The following is a 17,272-nucleotide window of genomic DNA, read 5'->3' as shown; positions in this document are numbered from 1 at the left end:
GCGCTTAAAAGATGAAGTAGAATTTGTGGGCTTACTGAGTGAATTTATTTTTTTCTGATACCAGAATTAGCTGGAGAGTTGGTCCAACAGTTGATTTGGAAGGAAGATTAAAGCTTTATTTAATTATCTGGATGGCCCTATTCACTCTACTTAAAATGAAAACAGTCTAAGAGACAACCAAGTGATGTGGTTAGAGCTGGTATTTGCTTGGAAGTAGGTGAGATCAAGCTACTATGTTCAAGTGGAAAGATAGAAAAGGCTACTCTCCAGAACGAATGTAAGAACTAACAGAGATGTGATAAAAGAGCACGACAAGTGGCCCTAGAGAAAGGCAGCGATTACAGCAATGTGATCAGGTGGTGACTTTGAAAAACCACTCAAACAACTGGAATTGCTTCGCTCAGCCTTGCTGACGGTTCATCTAATCCAGACTTCACCTGAGACTTCAGATGAAAGTTGCTTTGCCTCATCTGGGTTTTGCAACAGGCAAAGCAGGTAATGGCTGTGTGTACCGCAAAATAGAACTGAAGATTAATTATGATGTGAAGCAACTTCTGGAAGGACTCGGGTAATTTATTGAATGGTCTGTGTTTGCCATCTAGTGGTACAAAGCCAAAATTTTTGTTCTGATGCGTAAGGGCAGGCAAGACTGCTGAAATGTTCTGTCCCAGAAGCAGACCTCTCCCATGCAGAAATAGGACTACTTCCAGGCAGGTGGCAGTGGCAACTGTGGTTAAAAGTATAACTGCCCTTTGAGGAACGAGGGGCAGAAATTTTGCAGCCCCTGACCCACCAGATTTAGGACTAGATCATTAGTGAGTTAGCAAGGGCTATCCAGTAATTGATCTGTCACTCCCTTTTAGTACTCTGGTCATTGCTCCAGTCTTCCCATCTTACAGGTCCAGATTCTAAGAATATTCAGGCACCCGACTTTCACTATTTCCTGTGAGAATTCAGGCAACTAAATATCCTAGGGATTTGAGATTATGTTCAAACAGTTGTAAACCATGCTTGTAAGATCCTCAGCCAAGGGCCCTCTAGATTTCTAGAGGCATCAGCTACGCTCTACAGCATCCCTGTACGAAGACATATGATTATCTTCCAACTAGGAGACTGAATGACAAAGAAATTAGCAGCTTATAAAAAAATTGTACAGGGAATATATACCATTCTGGCAACAGAACATATATACCTAAACATAAGCTATAAGACTAGTTTTCTCTCTTAAAACATTTCAAGGATGTGTGAATAAAGAATTAAGTAAAAGGAGTAACTTTATTTCTCAGTTATGTCATATAGTAAATACAAGACAGGGGGGATGCATGAAAAGAAATATATTTTATCAGAAGAAATTATATACAGCATGATAAGAAAATAATAATTACATATTGATTTTTTAATCAGTATTCAGGAAGTTTAAAATAATTCTCATATCCCAACTAAATAGCAAATGTTTTCAGTTTTTACTATAAAAACATAGCTAGCAATTAAGAGTTGGAGTTTTCATAGTATCTCTGTGATTCAGGAGCATCACTTAGTTTAGCTGTTCCTCGAATTTTCCCTCCTAAGTCATATAGAATTTTTTTTTAAACCCTTTTCACAAGCTACAATGAATGAAAACAAAGCAATACAAATTATATAGAGGACAAAACCCAGATGACTAAAACAAAGATTAATGAGATCAAATTAACTTTACTATGTAGTGTTAATCATATTAACACTAATATGATTCTGAAAAGTGTACCTATACAATAACACCACATATATAACAAAATATATGGAAGAAAAATAAAAAAAAAAATTACATGCTATTAGCTGTGGTCCCGTCTTTAAAAAAAAATTATTGAATCTCCTATTTATTGAGCAGCTGTTGTTACATTCACTCATTCATCCATCCACTCATTCAACTGTTATTTATTTAATTATTTATTCAATCAATTGTTCCCTGAGGGACCGTATATGATCTACGTTTTACAATTGACCTCAAAGAGTGAGGCAGCTGAATGCATCCGATAGAAAATAGAAAAAGGCATTGCAAGGTTCACAACAATTATCCAGGGTTCAAAGCCAAAAACTACTTCTTCTAGTCCATTGTCATATTCCGGGCGGCACCCGAATGCCGGTGGTATCCAAAGCTGCAAGGAAAGAACGCAAGGCCAATATTAATCACCAGCGATACGAGTGACTAGCCCTTAATGACTGTGAACTCACTGAACTGCAATTTGGTTTCAGAAATCCCTAGGAAAACCCTCCCGGTTGCTACTGGGGCACACTGGTGGAAGAGGATTTCAGCTTCCACTGCTGCTACAGTTTTTGTACTGTGACTGAAACGAGGCTAGGGTCCCAGATTCCATGTTTAAATAAACTTTGTTCCCCAAGGGCACATTCACTTATTCTTCCAGAAGAAGTAAAATTTACTTGCTACAAGCTATAGAACCATGTAATTTTAATATACTTATCAGGCTTGAAAGGTTGGGAAGCTTTTGGGTATTAACTTGTGAATTATGCTCAAAACGTCTTACCGAAAGATTGCATAGGAATAAAAATGCAGCAATGTTCTTCAGAACTCTTCTCTTGTTGTTAGTAACTGAGTTTCTACTGTAAAATGAGAAATCTGAGGCTGAATGCATGACTGAACTATTTTCCTGACTTGTTTCTTCTTTGGCACCACCACCACCACCATTTTCTCTCCCACAGATACTGTCCTTGTACAGGCAGGGTACCTCTCTGCTGTCACGAGCGGCTCTGCCATTGTAAATCTCTTTGTACGAGGGGGTAAGTGATAAAGTGCTCCCCCGAGATATAGTCACTATTCGAAGAGTTTTAATATCATCGTTCACCTTTTCCTGCTCACGATGTATGGATTCAATGATAAAGAGGTTCTGAATATATTTCTCAATAATAACCAGGATGGAGTAGGGCAGGTTATACCATGTGTATTTTGGATGAGCCTGGGCACAGATAATGGCAAGGATTGAGCCCCAGGAGAGGAGCCAGGACCCTGCAGCTGTGCCCACCAGCAGTTCTGCATCAAGTTTTCGAGCAGGATTTTTTGAATTATCCAACGATCTATCTTCCAGTCTGTAGATGAGAAGGGCGACAATTCCAGCTGTACACATGAGAGCCAACACAAAGATAGCATGCAAGTAAAACATAGTAAGTGCTAACTCGCTTTTGATTTTCGAACGTCCAATCTGAATTAAATACACAACAACTATGCCTATTGTGCTAGTTAACACGATTAGTCCACAAATCATTCCAATAGTTATGCCGTGGAATTTGAATGGAGTTTTGTGTTGCTGGTGGTGCTCAACTTTGCGGCCAATGTTCTTCCACAGGACATAGAGCATCGTGGATGCTAGGATGTGGTACTCTATATTAAAGGGGTATAGATAGTATATTCCTTGAGAAAATATCGAACAGAGAGTTGTTGTTGTGCAATTGCATTGAGGTGCATGATCATCTAAAACTAAAGGAGAGGGAGAGATTAGTTGTGTGCTTTATAAGGATTTCTCATTTAAAGTGAATACATAAAACATGAATAAAATAATAAAACATAAAAGGTCAAACAACATATCACGCCACCCAGTTAGCCACCTAAGAAAAGGTCTCGTCATTGAAGTCATTAACCTAACAAAGCTTTTGCACATGCACTGAAGTATGATCTCTGACTTCACTGCTCAGCCACTGAGCAATAATCACGTCATGAACAAATACTGCACCAAAGTGCACCAAACTTCAGCAGGGTCTTGGTAAAAATACTTTTTTGTAACACAGAAATCCAGATCCCAAGGGCTTTGAGTCCTCAGCTCTTCAGTTTAGAAGGCTTTTATAGAAGCCCAGGGATCTGTGGATCAGATCACAAACAAGCTTAACAAGGAAAGGGCTCAGTTCTACTCTCATTTTTATCAGTTATTTACATTAGTGTGGTTTCTGATACCAAAATCACTTTATTAAAAAGTTGTTTATGTCTAGGAAAGAGGTGAAGTAAACCACAGATATCTCACTCAATGTACCAGTATAGTTTTAAGGTTAAAAAAAAATTAAAAATCAATCTTCTCCTTTTGAGAAGAATCTATGAAATCATTATCTCTCTGCAGTGCAGTTACCCGCATTGTAAACCACTAAGGTATTTCAATGAACAATTGCTCGTATTTGTAAAATAAATATATTTAATGTGCATTTATAGCCTAAGCAAATAATTTCAGAAATCAGAAATTTCCACAGTGGCAGAAAAAAAAGATACTTATTTTCACAATGTGTTTATTTATAAATACATAAACATACATGCTGAAGAACACATTTTTAGGTGCTGATCTTAGATTTCTGCCTGGAAGTTTTTCTTTTTTCTATAATTTTAGAAGAGAAAGGGAGAGGAGAAAGTTGGTATTGTTTTGTCTCAAGCACACACTGTTAAGAGATGAAAAAAAGTTGTTTTTGCAGTGGATTGTATGTTAATGCCAAACTTGCCTTGCAGATCACTACTTCACTCCCCCTTGTTTCAGATGCTATTTCTGACTATTCATAATTGTGTAAAAATTCTGGCAGCAGAATGATAGGAAATAATATAAGGAAACTGCTTCTATTTAACCAGTAGAAATATCAAGAAGAGCCACTAACTTGTGATTTGCCTGCTCTCTACTAATGCTCCACATGATTACAAAATCTCTGAACTATCAATTCAGCTACCTGATTATTAATGGAAAGTAGACAGTTTCCATAGATACAGCTAAAGGGTAACACTCACAAATAGAGGTAAAATTGTGGGCATAATTTTAGACACAGTTATACTGAAAATACTGTTTTACAGATTTTAAAATTTTCACTTACATGTGAACTTTGGCAGGAATTGTTAAAAAATGCCTAAAATTTTTCAATTTATACAGACTATAAATAGACAAATAAGAAATTAGTTCAGGCTTTGGCTTTGTAGGCCAAAATCAGGAGGTTTTAGGATACAGGCACTATTGAATTCACTGGGTGGGAAAACATACATTTGCCTCTTCAAAAGCTGACTGTCTTTTCCCTTGTGAACACAATCAAAATTTATCAGCTGTACCAATAAATTTTCATGGGAAGAAAATTACTTATAGCTGCTGAGAACTTTTATTTTCTCTTTCAAGTTAAGCACATCTTATTTCCCTATGCTTCAGTGGCATTTGAAAGCAGAAGGCATCCCCAGCAGTTATACTCAATGTTTGTTGACTATAACTTGCATCATCTTACCAATGGAGAAAATGGTTCGTTACAAAAAAAGAACCACCCAGAGCAAAATCCTTGTCTTGTAAAGCAGCACTAATGGATAACCCCCATCCCTCTGAGCCATTCCACTGAATGCCATAGGATTACACGCCACTCTCCTGGGAAGGATCTGCAGGATTATCCATGCTTGTTTTGCTATGAATAATTTACAAAATAGTAACCTCTGTTTTTAACACTGCTACGTTCAATTTACTTCTAAGATTTACTAATAAAGGGGTTCCTCAGAGATGTTACTCCTCAGACAAAATGTTTTTAAAAATCTGTTTGTTTGTTTGGAACTTCCAGCATTTATTTTTCTTCTGGACCTCATCCAAAGGGGAGACGAGTAAACAGAAAACTATGGCCCGAATCACATATATGATAATGATCATATAACATTTTAGTTGTGATCTGCACTGCTCATGTATCAGCTCACTACCATTTGCCCAGGAACGACATAGTCATGAATGACCCAGCTCCATCCTACAGTGATGCAGTATTTTGTATGAGAGCATGTTAGAGCAGGAATTGCAAAATGTATCAACCCTTTCACTTACCTATTGTTATGTTCCCAAAACCAAGTGTGATTAGTCTTTCCTTATGTTCATTCAGTTGATGTTTTGACTCTGTTAGCACTCCATTTGTCCACAGGAGTAAATTTGTGAACACGGAATGGATAACACCAAACCTACAAAAATAAAGTAATTATTGAAGGAATTTGCACAGAGTATACCTCCGTATATGTTAAATAAAATGCATTAACTTTCTGTAAACATGCTACGTGGCACTATTTAGTTGTCAGTGCAGGGAAAATAAAATCATAACTGATCTCTCTAAAGAAGTTCCTCAGTGGAGCACAATGAATGTTAGACTTCCAAAATTTTATAGAAACACAATGGCGTAATGTATTAAACCATTAATACCATGCTGTTATTATTTGTTATGCTCTTTTATGTGATGATTGTTATTCTTTGGGCTGCACAAGCTTCATGTTAATGACAGTGACTGAATAGTCTGAACAGGGTTAATTGTTTTGCAAGCCATATTTCACAGCCTTCTGCGGTGCTCCTTCATACTCACTGTGGCTGGTCTTTCTTCACAGATACCACCACCTCCTCTAACTTCTAGTCCATTCATTTTTGTCTCCTGGAGAGAGTTGAAGCCAACAGAGGGCTTTATCCCATTCAGACTACTGGTACAGTGAAGGTAGGTCTCCAAGTATTTTTGGGACTCCTGCTTTCTGACAAGCCAGGCGTTTTCCTCCTGCACCTGAGGCTGGTAACATTCCTTCACCAAGAAATAGTTCTTTATTACTGCACTGTTCTCACTGATACACTTGCAGTTAGGGGTTTTTAAAATTCTACTTATAAACAGAGCTGATTTCACCAGCTGACTTTGCAAGCCTTCTGCGATCTCTCTCCTCATTGGCATGGGGCTTGAACACTTACCCAAGAGAGCAAAACAAAAGGAGAACCTTCTCCATAAATGACGTTTCTGAGTACATGTCTTCTACTTTCTATAGAAACTGGTCACCTCATTGATAATTTGAGATGACTATTTTAAAAGTTACCATATTTGTTTATTTATGTTCTATGTACAGATAATCTACATTAATCCACCTTCTCACAAAACCAAAAATACATCGGAATTGACTCTGCTGCCTCAAAGACTAGTCCTCAGTTCTATAAGAAATGTATGTATTCAGCTGTTCAGAGGACACATCAGTTACACTGCGACAACCAAGTTCTGGTGTCAGAAATGTGCACAACCTTTACTGATTTGGGTATATGGGATACCACCGGGGAGGTTGTATTTCCCAGTGAATTTGCACCTAGTTCCAAAAGGTGCTTTCCACAAAAATCCATATAAAATACCTCAGATATATTGCACTGACTGCAGGTTGCTGATGCAGATTCCCTTTCAGTAGCTAAATAAAGAAAACATAATATAGTGCATAGCCCTAAGACACATACATGGCCCTTCCTTCCTTCAAAAAGAGCAAGTGACACTGTGGTATCATACATTGACCACTTCCCTCTCTCATGATAAAAAGATACTTATTCTGTGACTGTTGTATATTATAAAATATAAGCACAGTTTAAATAAGAAAAAAAGTAATTCAGACTAATTATTATCTTCTCGCTTGGGTAAATGAATTTACTTTTTATTTATATTAACACAATTAAGATGAGAACCAAGCTCTGTAAGTTTTCAATGTCCCTCATACAGTAAAACTGTAGGTGTTAAAGCACTGTGCAGACCTACAGCTATTAGCATTCCAGATGAGGATTAGATCCACTTTACCTTTCAAGTGTTTTGAAAGACTGGATAATATCCTTTGCATGACACCAAAGAAAGTACACCTAAATGAAAGGAATACAAAAAATGTCATTACGCTAATGAGCATGTGTGACACTCAAAAAGGAGAGTGCATCTGTAGGCGGAAACTCTGAAGATTTAAACTGAGGTAGCTCCATCTCCACGCATATGACATAACTTATGATCTCCTCTGATGTTCACCCAGAACCTCTCTGGTATGATGAACCTGAGATTTCTTATATGCAAAGTCAGTGGCTCAACAGTAGAAAGTCTCAGTATGACTGACCAAAACATATCTCGTGGCTGTATCTGGAGAGGCTTTTATTTCAAAGGAAATAAAGCTACCAGCTGTGGACAGCAGGATGATTGCTGCAGGGCATGGTGATGCTAAGTTTGAATAATTTATGAAATACATTAAATTCTAGGGAGGGAGAGAGATAAGTGAAAGGATGCCAGACTTGATTAATAAAACAAACAACGGACACCCAGGAAGCAAGAGAAAAGGTTGTACTATCAGTCCGAGAGACAATCCCATTAGGAACGCATGCAGTTGAACTCAAGCATGGTGCAGAAAGCTCAACCTGGAGAATAAAAGAGAGAAAGGTAACAGCATTGATTTAGCAAGTAAAGGGGAAAGAAATATTAAAAGTGGGAATCTCTGTTTGTGCGAGGATAATGGAAACCTCAGGATACAGATTGTTGCTGCTACAAAACGGGTTCCAAGTGCTAGTAAGTGCAAGGAGAACGATACCAATATTCCTCAGGGATGTTAGGGTGAAACTGGGAGTCCTGTTTACCCAGAATAGCTCCTAGGACACTGAACTTGACAGTAGGTGAACTATCAGGAGAGAAACGGTCCAAAAGGTTTCTCTTAGAAACCTGCCTGGTTTGATGTTCCAGAAATGGTCTGAAAAGTGCAAAGAATTTTGGGTTCTTCTTCAGCAATTAAAGTAACTGGAAGCCCATTTTACCACTGTGCCCATTAATGTAGGCATCCTAAACCACAGCTGGTGTTGTCCAAGACATTCAGTATCTGATTTTTGAAAAAGCTAGGAAAATGCAGTTCTCTGTGGGTCACCTACATCATCCAGCAATAACATGTTCATTCATTCCCCTAATGAAGCATTTTTCAAAAGGTGTGACCACTGTAAAACCCCAGGTGTAGAGACTGCAAGATATCATGGAGGTTTCAACTGAAATCAAACAAATTGAAATTAGCACCTTAGTCTCATCTAATGCCATGTTCGATTTCCCATTCTGGGATAGATGTAGTAAAATCTAACAGCAGATGTGAAAGCATTCTTCAAAACTTAAAAAACATAAGTTTCGAAGATCTGTTCAGACAGTAGAGTCAAGAAAGTGGGGGGAAATAGGAACAGAAAAGTCAGTAAGGTAAAGAAATAGCATAAAATCCAATTTTTGCTCATAGAGTACTCATTGCCTCAAAGGGACTTCTGCCTGTGAAAGAGCATAAATCACAGCCCATCTTGGAAGGGCAGGTATGTGTTAGTTCATTGCTTGCACAGGTGCAGTATGTCTAGATCTGTTCATTTAATGGCCTGTATCAGGATGCCTCATTAGAGTAAAATACAACAGAATCTGACACATATTCTGTAGAAAACAAATCCTTCGGTTTTTAGATGACACGTTATTAGGAATGTTCTCTGCTGTAATTTCATCCTGTGTTTCAAAGACATGAGAAGCTTTGTCTTAGGTAAGAGGTATCTGGTAAATAACTTTTTTACTTTTTCTTTGACTGCTCAGGCTAACATTCAAGATTTCATTATTTTAAGCTAAGTAGACAATAAATTCAGCAACATTGGCTGATGTAAAATTTAAATTAGAATTCTTGTTCCCTTTGTTCAGCATTGTTATACAGTTTCTTCCCCACTCCAGTTCACGGTAGCTGGAAACCTTGTCATCTCAGGGTCACTGGATGCAATGAAGAATGCTGCATGCAGACCAGCAAGGAAAAAAGGCTTAATTTCTTTTGTTTGTTTTTCAGAGGTAAAGCAAAGAAGTTGCAAGACATGGAGAGTGGATATTACAAGAAAGTGAAATTAAGATTACTTCAACGAAATCAGAATTTCACCCTCAGAGAAAAAGATAGAAGTCAGAGTTACTGCTTAAATTTCAATGCTTTTTTGTTACAGAAAACAGAAAAATGTAGGTTGTTCAAATGCTCATTTACATGCTAGGAAAATCTTTCTTTTCTTTCCGAATGACTTAATCATCTTGGAAAGTGCACTAAATGACCTGGCTATAACTCAGTATCTTAGTTGAGTGGCTTTTTTTTTTCCTTCTTTCCTACAAATCTGCTGACAGGGGCTCAGAGGAATTCATGTGATAAACAATCAGCTATGGAATATCACCATATAATGTAGACCCAAAGCCTTAAAATAAACAAGCAGCTGGATTATTTTACCAGAGTCACTGACTATGTTTGCTACTGTGCAGCCACTGATAAGCATAACCAAATGCTTCTAGAAGGAAAATCCATGTTCATTTGGTATAGGAAAAATGTGCAAGTATTTTATAACAAGCTAAATACATGGGAAGGGTTTTGTGCCTTTGAAGTATCAGGCCTCCACCCCTAACCACAACGGGACATGAGGATAGTCAGATTGAATTGAACTTGTGTGGCAAGTCCTACATATAGAAATAAGTGAATTGTCTTTAGCCAAGCTGCTCATTTCAGCCTGAAAATTCTGAAAATTATATATGTAACTTGAACTAAAAAAAGCATGTAACTTCAACTATAGGAGAGCATGTTTTGATTATTTCTTTTTTGAACACATGTGAGTTTTACAGCTGAGTAATTTCAGGTTGCAAAGCCTGAATTTACACATAGAAAGGATATATATGCACAAGAATTTAGCCCTCAAAAGTATCCTGTGATATGCTTAGAAATAAAATTAGTGTAAAATTCACTGATGATGAGAAGGTAAAATATATTTTTGGTGAGAAATACAGGTATAATATAAAACTGCAACCAGTGACTTTTACCTGTAAGATGGTGTGCACAGCATGTGTAACAGGAAAAATGCCTTCAGTTGGTGATAAACAGTTTGAAAAATCAATATAATATCCAATTTTAAAAGAGTCCAGAAATAAAGTAATCACTGCAAATAATGTAATCCCACCTACAAATGAAAAAGATATTAGAAAGCGTCAATGGACAGTTATAGTGCCTAGAGACAATCTGTACCCATATCTGCTAAAATCTGTTTAGGGAAATAAAAGTCAATCAATATCCAGGTTCTTGTTTAGGGAAATAAAAGTAGATTGATGTTCATGAAGATAATCGACTCAGTGTAATAAGTCCCTCTAATTTGTGAAAGCCTCTGCCCAATATATTACGAAAGCACATCCCCATACACGCCTTGCACGATCAGTGCAGAGGAGCCAGTCCAGCAGTGGCCAGGACCTGGAGACACTCAGCACCTTGCAGATGGCTCCCAGCTCCTTGCAAGGTCAGCCTCTCAAGTAACGGTAGCACTGAAGCAGCCATACAGTGCATGAATTAATTCTCGATACAGCCACACAGCAAACTATACCATTCCAGAGCTGAACAATCATGTTACAGTCTCCTGGCCCAAGAGCTCGACAGTGGGAAGTAACACAATCACTTGGTATGCCTTCCCCATGGTTCAGGAGGTTACGCTTTGACTCTGAGACCAAAACTACAATGAGCTGTATGGTTTGTTCTCCTAGAAAGGAACCAAAGATTTCATTTCAGTATCTATTATTTTCACACACATACACAAAAAGCCCCTTAATATTCTCTAAATACGTATTTCGTATCCTAAAGAACTTTCAAAATACGTTTCCCCTTGTTTATTTTTCTTTTTCTTTCAGGAATGCAAATGTTTGTTACAAACTTATTCTGGAAAGCTACATGGTAACAGAATGTATATTATTGGGTTTGTACCTGTAAGACTAAGCACAACTGGCAATAAAATTACTGAACCAAACTCCAAAATCTTCATTTGCTTGGGTTTTTTTCTCTCTAGGTTTTTATTCAAACAAGTTTCCACTGGATTTAGTTTGCGTTTATTTGAATTAAGACTAGATAAAAATCTATCCATGGACCTTAACTGGACCTTAAGATATAGATCAGCATCAGAATCTTAAACTTTCTTTGTAATTCCTCACAGAGGAAATAACATCACTAGTGTTGACTTTGATGAATGTTTATCTTTTATAAGGGCCCACAACCTAACTTCCTTATAAGCACCACATGTTCCACTTGACCTGTGTTAATAAAATATAACACTAATTTAATAATTTATTTAATTAATAATACATGTATTGTTAAAGTTGCATTGATAAAAATTAAGTATAAATTATAAAAATACAATATATTTTTGTTTACTATTTCATTGATCCTTTACAATTAAACAAAAATAGACCAGAAATTTTTTTAACCACAAGGTTATGAATTCCATTAGGATTTTATGTTTCTGTTTTATAATCTCTCTGTAATAAAATCAATGTCAAATTACTGATGGAGTGTTATTTCTACCAAGAGACAGTTTGCCTCCCCCCAACTTTTGCCTTCGTATTTCAAAATCTAAAACCTCTGCTCTGTACTTCATGCATGTGTATAATCCCGTACATTTTTTTATTTGTGCTTATTATGTCAGCTAATTTGTATTATTTCTAACACATGTGAGAGGACTAGAGCCCATACTTAAATATATATGCCATTTTCGCTATGTATAAATGTAAATGGCATCACAAAATGCAAAATTCTAGGCTACTCTTGAGATGGAGTGATAAGTTTCCTTCCTTATTTAAAGAATTTAAATTATTCTAAAATAAATTAGAATTATTAATTCTTCTAAAATAACTTTACTTGAGGTAATTGGACCTGCTCTGAGCAAGGTGTTGGACTAGATGACCTCCAGAGGTTCCTTCCTACCTAAATTATTCTATGATCGATTCTCTAGTTTGTGGTTTATTTAGAAAGTATGTGGGAAACTCAGCCTGTTTCACTCTTTGTCTGAAAGATGTCAAAGATGACTTACTGTGTGTTGTGTTTCAATAACTAGGAAAATGCTATCTTCTGAAGCCAAAAGATGACAACAATCTTCCACAATTACTCTACAGTGAATTGTTACGCCTATATTGACTTTACAGTGTATTTCAGAAAGGTATTTAATTCTCCATTCGTGACACTAGTAAGGTAATTTTCCAGTTAATTCATGGTGCAGGATCAAGCCCTGGGGAACTGCTTTAGTGAAGTAGTAACATCAGAGCAAAATGGGTGGAAATGTATTTTATAATGTAAAAGTTCTGCATCCTTGCTTCCATTACTTATGAGAGTGGTTCAGCAGAATAGGAGCACAAGGGACTTGTTAACTAGAAGACGGAAGGGAAGGGAAGGGAAGGGAAGGGAAGGGAAGGGAAGGCAAGGCAAGGGAAGGAAGGGAAGGGAAGGGAAGGGAAGGAAGGGAAGGAAGGGAAGGGAAGGGAAGGAAGGGAAGGGAAGGGAACGGAAGGGAAGGGAAGGGAAGGGAAGGGAAGGGAAGGGAAGGGAAGGGAAGGGAAGGAAAAGGAAGGGAAGGGAAGGGAAGGGAAGGGAAGGGAAGGGAAGGCAAGGCAAGGCAAGGCAAGGCAAGGCAAGGCAAGGCAAGGCAAGGCAAGGCAAGGCAAGGCAAGGCAAGGGAAGGCAAGGGAAGGCAAGGGAAGGGAAGGCAAGGGAAGGCAAGGCAAGGGAAGGCAAGGGAAGGCAAGGGAAGGCAAGGCAAGGGAAGGCAAGGGAAGGCAAGGGAAAGGAAGGGAAGGCAAGGGAAGGCAAGGGAAGGCAAGGGAAGGCAAGGCAAGGGGCTCAGGTTTAAATTCACTAACGTAAAAAGCAAATGCATCTTAGGTTATTGATCCATCTCCTGCACCATATATGCATCTTGTCTTTACAGGGATGACTTGTATTGTAGTTCCACTCTGTCTTGCTTGCATTTCACAAGATCACTCTTTCAGTTGCACAGTTTTACAGTTTTACGTCAAAGTCCATCAGACCCTTGGAGGGGAAACAAAAAAAAACCCAACCAACAACAACAACAAAAAGTTTCTTTCACATTGAGCATTTTGGTTTATGCCTTAGTATGCCTCTTCATTTTTCCTTTACCTTCATCAGAGATTTGGTGGGCTTCAATCTGTTCCCACTGAAGTCAATAGTTTTGCCATTGTCCTCCAGGGATTAGAAGATTTTATATGGCTCATTTCTTTTAATGTTCAATTATTTCACTTATTCAAATGATAATCTAGATGTTTCTGGCAATCACTCAGGTGACCACACTGTAAGCATATGCCAGGTGTCCAAGATGCATATTTAAGGGGCTTCAAAAGAGAATGATTGTACTAATTTGCTTAGGCAAAAATCAAAGCACAACTATAATGACCATACATATGGTATGCTAATGGTTTCCATGTTAACTTTTCCTGATGGAAACTTCAGTATTGTATATTAATACTAACTACTAGATATATATCAATAATTATAAATTATGAAGATCATGCTACTGTTTTGCTATTTCTATTTGAAAGTTAAAGAAATATGAAATTATTGCTATTGAGCATTGAATTATTAAAAAAAAAATTGGGATTTTTTTCAAATGGTCACTGAAACCTGCATATCTTAGGAAATCAAGAACAGGATTTCCAGTGTTGCTAAGTGCTGGCTTAATTCTTTCTATTAACCATCAAGAAGAAAAAAGCCATAATGATACAGCTGTGAAAATGCCACTCTAAACTTAAAATATTATTTGGTTTTAAATAATAGACAATTTAATGCAAGCAGGAAAAATATACAAGTTGAAGTCTGCCAAGAGCTTTGTAAGTTGACCAGCTGTCTATGCTTTAAACGGAAGCTGTGCTGCTGGAGAACGTGATAAAATAAAGCTATTTGTGAAGCAAATTGATTTTCTTTTGAGTTCTCTGTCTCACTTGGCTGAACTTCCAAATAATGGCCAGAGACCTTTCCCTAACAGGAGAGTGTACTCAGGGGAGTAACACTTGGAGTAAGTCAAGGAAAGGACTTCCTAAACTTCCCTGTGATTATTTGGGTTGGGATAACTGTACCCTATTCAAGACAAAGCTCTCCCTGAAACTTTTCCCACATTCAGACTGTAAGAGCAGTTCTTGGTCGACCACACAAGTGGGAAGACAACTGTGCTCTAGGGTTCACACAGTTGCAAAAACGCTCAAGGAAACCTTTCTGTGACCGATTCTTGTAAGCTATTTGTCCTTCGACTGTTGTTAACTGTGTGCAAGGACTCTGTTATAGGAGGTTTTTGTTAAGTCATTCTTTTTCAACATTTGTGATAGCAAAATGCTCTAAGTAGCCAGCTACCACCACTTCTACTAAAATTATATTCACAGTTTGAAGGGAATCATGAAAATATACTCATTTTATACTGGACATTGGACATGGACATTTTCTCTAACTGTACATGAACATTTTCTCTAATGATGAGAGCAAGGAGTCATTCTTCAAAAGCAGTTGATAGAGCTAGTCAAAAATTGCAGAGAGCTTTCCGTAGAAAGACTTGATGAAACTTTCTCCTCCCCCCTCCTTCTTTTTGGACTTTTAATCTTTCAGATAAAAGATTTCTATGACAAAACCATTGATGCAGAGGAGGGCAAGGGGGATCTTGGCAGAGGAATTGCTACCTGAGTTTTTCCTTAGCTCAAATAAGTTTTCTTTTACCAACAGAGGATAAAGGACTTGTACAGCCTTGTTGTAACTACAAGAAACTCCTCAGAATAGAAAAGTGTAGGTCTTTCCCTAAGGGCAACTTTGTTGAATTGCAGCCTAGACATCCAAGAGAAGCAGTGGAAGCCGCACCACTTGAGAAGCTAGTACAAAGAGCCATCCTGTGCTGGTAAAAGAAATGGATAAGGTAACCTAGTAGTTCATTCCAGGATCTTATTTCTAAGTTTCTGTGACTCCTTATATCCTGTAGGACAAATGAAATGCTGTGAATGCTGTGCCAAAAGAAAAAGGGCAAGGGGTCCTGCTGTACTTACCCATGTTAAGCAGTATTTATTCCATACTTAGGAGGAGAAAGCTACCCTCTGAGTAACAAAAGCATAGCTTGGTCCAAAATAGGATCAAATTAAGCCTTGCATTAATGAATTTCAGGAGATTGTAAGCCACATAAGCTAATAAATGAAAAATGCCCAAGAGCTGAATATTGTTTTGGAAAACAGTGAATAATCAAGGAGAAAAATTGAACAGTTGGTACGTGAACTCCACACATTTCAGGAAAGACTCTACAGGCCCTGACTGTATGTTAGACATTAAAAAAAAAGATTTTCCCTGAGCAATTCGTACAGCACAATTGTTAACAGTTGCAAAGAAAATAAAAGACATACAAGCACTGAGACTGAGAACAAACTAACTTCCACAACACAACCTTATTTTTCAAAATAATCAGGTTTTAGGTGTTCTTGGGATTTTCATTTAGATATTTCATTAGCTGCTGTGATAACTGTTGTCTCATTGCTAGCAGGACAGAAATATTTTATGGAAAAGCTGTCTTATAGCACTCCATTTTACGTACTTACTTTTGAACCTAACATTTACAGTGCTGAGACTGAAAAAGAGGTCGGTAAAACTGGACTTGCCTATTACTCTACACAGTGCTGATGTGGGTTGTTTCTTTTTCTTGGGGCCCAGAAACACAGCATTCCTGTCACTGACTCTGTGATGTGTTCCCCAACCACCTTCTCTCAATATACCTTTATATCCTTACTCCAGTACGCACCTGACTCTGCAGATAAGGGCCATCACATCCCATCACTACCCTTGCAAACTTGTATGCTTTTCCTACAAGCTAATGCTAGCTTTAGCTTCCTTGCTTAGATGTTTTATGTACTAATCTATGAACTGATCTGGCCAGGGATTTTGTCCTCTTCTGTCTAACTCCAGATGTTTCTAAGGCATCACTGCACACATATAAATGGGAATCTCTGATATACATTGGCATAGAGAGCACTTGAGGACCTTTCTGACTGATACTAGCCTGAAGTAAGTTGCATTATATTGTCTGGAAAAGGTGATAGTTCCTCCAAAAGAGTTGCATGACATCAACAAAATTGCCTCTTCCATTAGCTATATTTTATTTTTCAAGTGTCGCCAAACCAGCCTGGTAAGGGAAAAAAGGCACCAGAGCTCTCAGTACTGCAAATGGTAGGTTGGAAAGCGAGGATGTTTAGCAAACAGCTTTCCCATACAATCTCCTGGTACGTTCGCCTTATGCATATATTTACTCTAGAGCGCACTGCATGTGTGTTAAGTTCATGAATACCAGGATGCCTCCTGGTAGGGATGGAGAGGGTAACGAAGTGGTAGCAGAGACGGGTGATGGCACGGATGTCCCGTGCGCGGTACCACCCTGTGTGCCACCGGCCAGTACTTACACTTCAGCCAGCGGGCTCCGGCGTGCGTGTCCTTGTCCCGGATCAGCCTCCTCTGCGTGCAGCTCCTGCAGAGGTACCACAGCATCCACAGCAGCTGGATGAGCATCAGCGTGATGAGGTAGGAAAGCAAGTGGCTCTTGCTGATGCCCACGGCATGCACAGCCCAGGCGAAGGTGAGGAGCAGCCCGGCCAGGAAGAGGTTGATGCCGTACTGGCTGCTGAGGATCTCGGCGTTTTTCTGCGGGTAGCTGCCGCCCACGGAGGGGAAACCGGCGGCTTTCTCCAT

The 17,272-nt window shown here is 38.3% G+C and overlaps 1 protein-coding gene across 1 annotated transcript; it reads right to left on the bottom strand.

Moving 5' to 3' along the window:
* Positions 1-1,964: 1,964 nt before the first annotated feature.
* OTOP1 (otopetrin 1) lies at positions 1,965-17,272 on the bottom strand. The gene is made up of 6 exons (XM_072863103.1): positions 16,987-17,272; positions 10,567-10,703; positions 7,546-7,604; positions 5,799-5,929; positions 2,523-3,469; positions 1,965-2,135 (listed from the first exon to the last, which is right to left on the bottom strand). Exons 1-6 carry the CDS (start codon positions 17,270-17,272, stop codon positions 1,965-1,967), a joined length of 1,731 nt encoding a protein of 576 aa, XP_072719204.1.

This window comes from Ciconia boyciana, chromosome 5 (assembly GCF_034638445.1).
Source record: "Ciconia boyciana chromosome 5, ASM3463844v1, whole genome shotgun sequence".
In the NCBI taxonomy this organism is placed as follows: domain Eukaryota; kingdom Metazoa; phylum Chordata; class Aves; order Ciconiiformes; family Ciconiidae; genus Ciconia; species Ciconia boyciana.
The sequence above is the reverse complement of the archived record's forward strand: the minus strand, read 5'-3'. Positions and strand labels throughout refer to the sequence as shown.

What these genes read in the sequence shown, in the direction of transcription:
- OTOP1 (XM_072863103.1), bottom strand. Translation starts at nt 17,272, where the DNA reads ATGGAGAAAGCCGCCGGTTTCCCCTCCGTGGGCGGCAGCTACCCGCAG. An exon ending in CGGAGCCCGCTGGCTGAAGT is followed by an intron (nt 10,704 to 16,986) that starts GTAAGTACTGGC and finishes TTTCATTTGTAG; the next exon opens with GTGGGATTACATTATTTGCA. An exon ending in TCTTTCAAAACACTTGAAAG is followed by an intron (nt 5,930 to 7,545) that starts GTAAAGTGGATC and finishes TTATTTTTGTAG; the next exon opens with GTTTGGTGTTATCCATTCCG.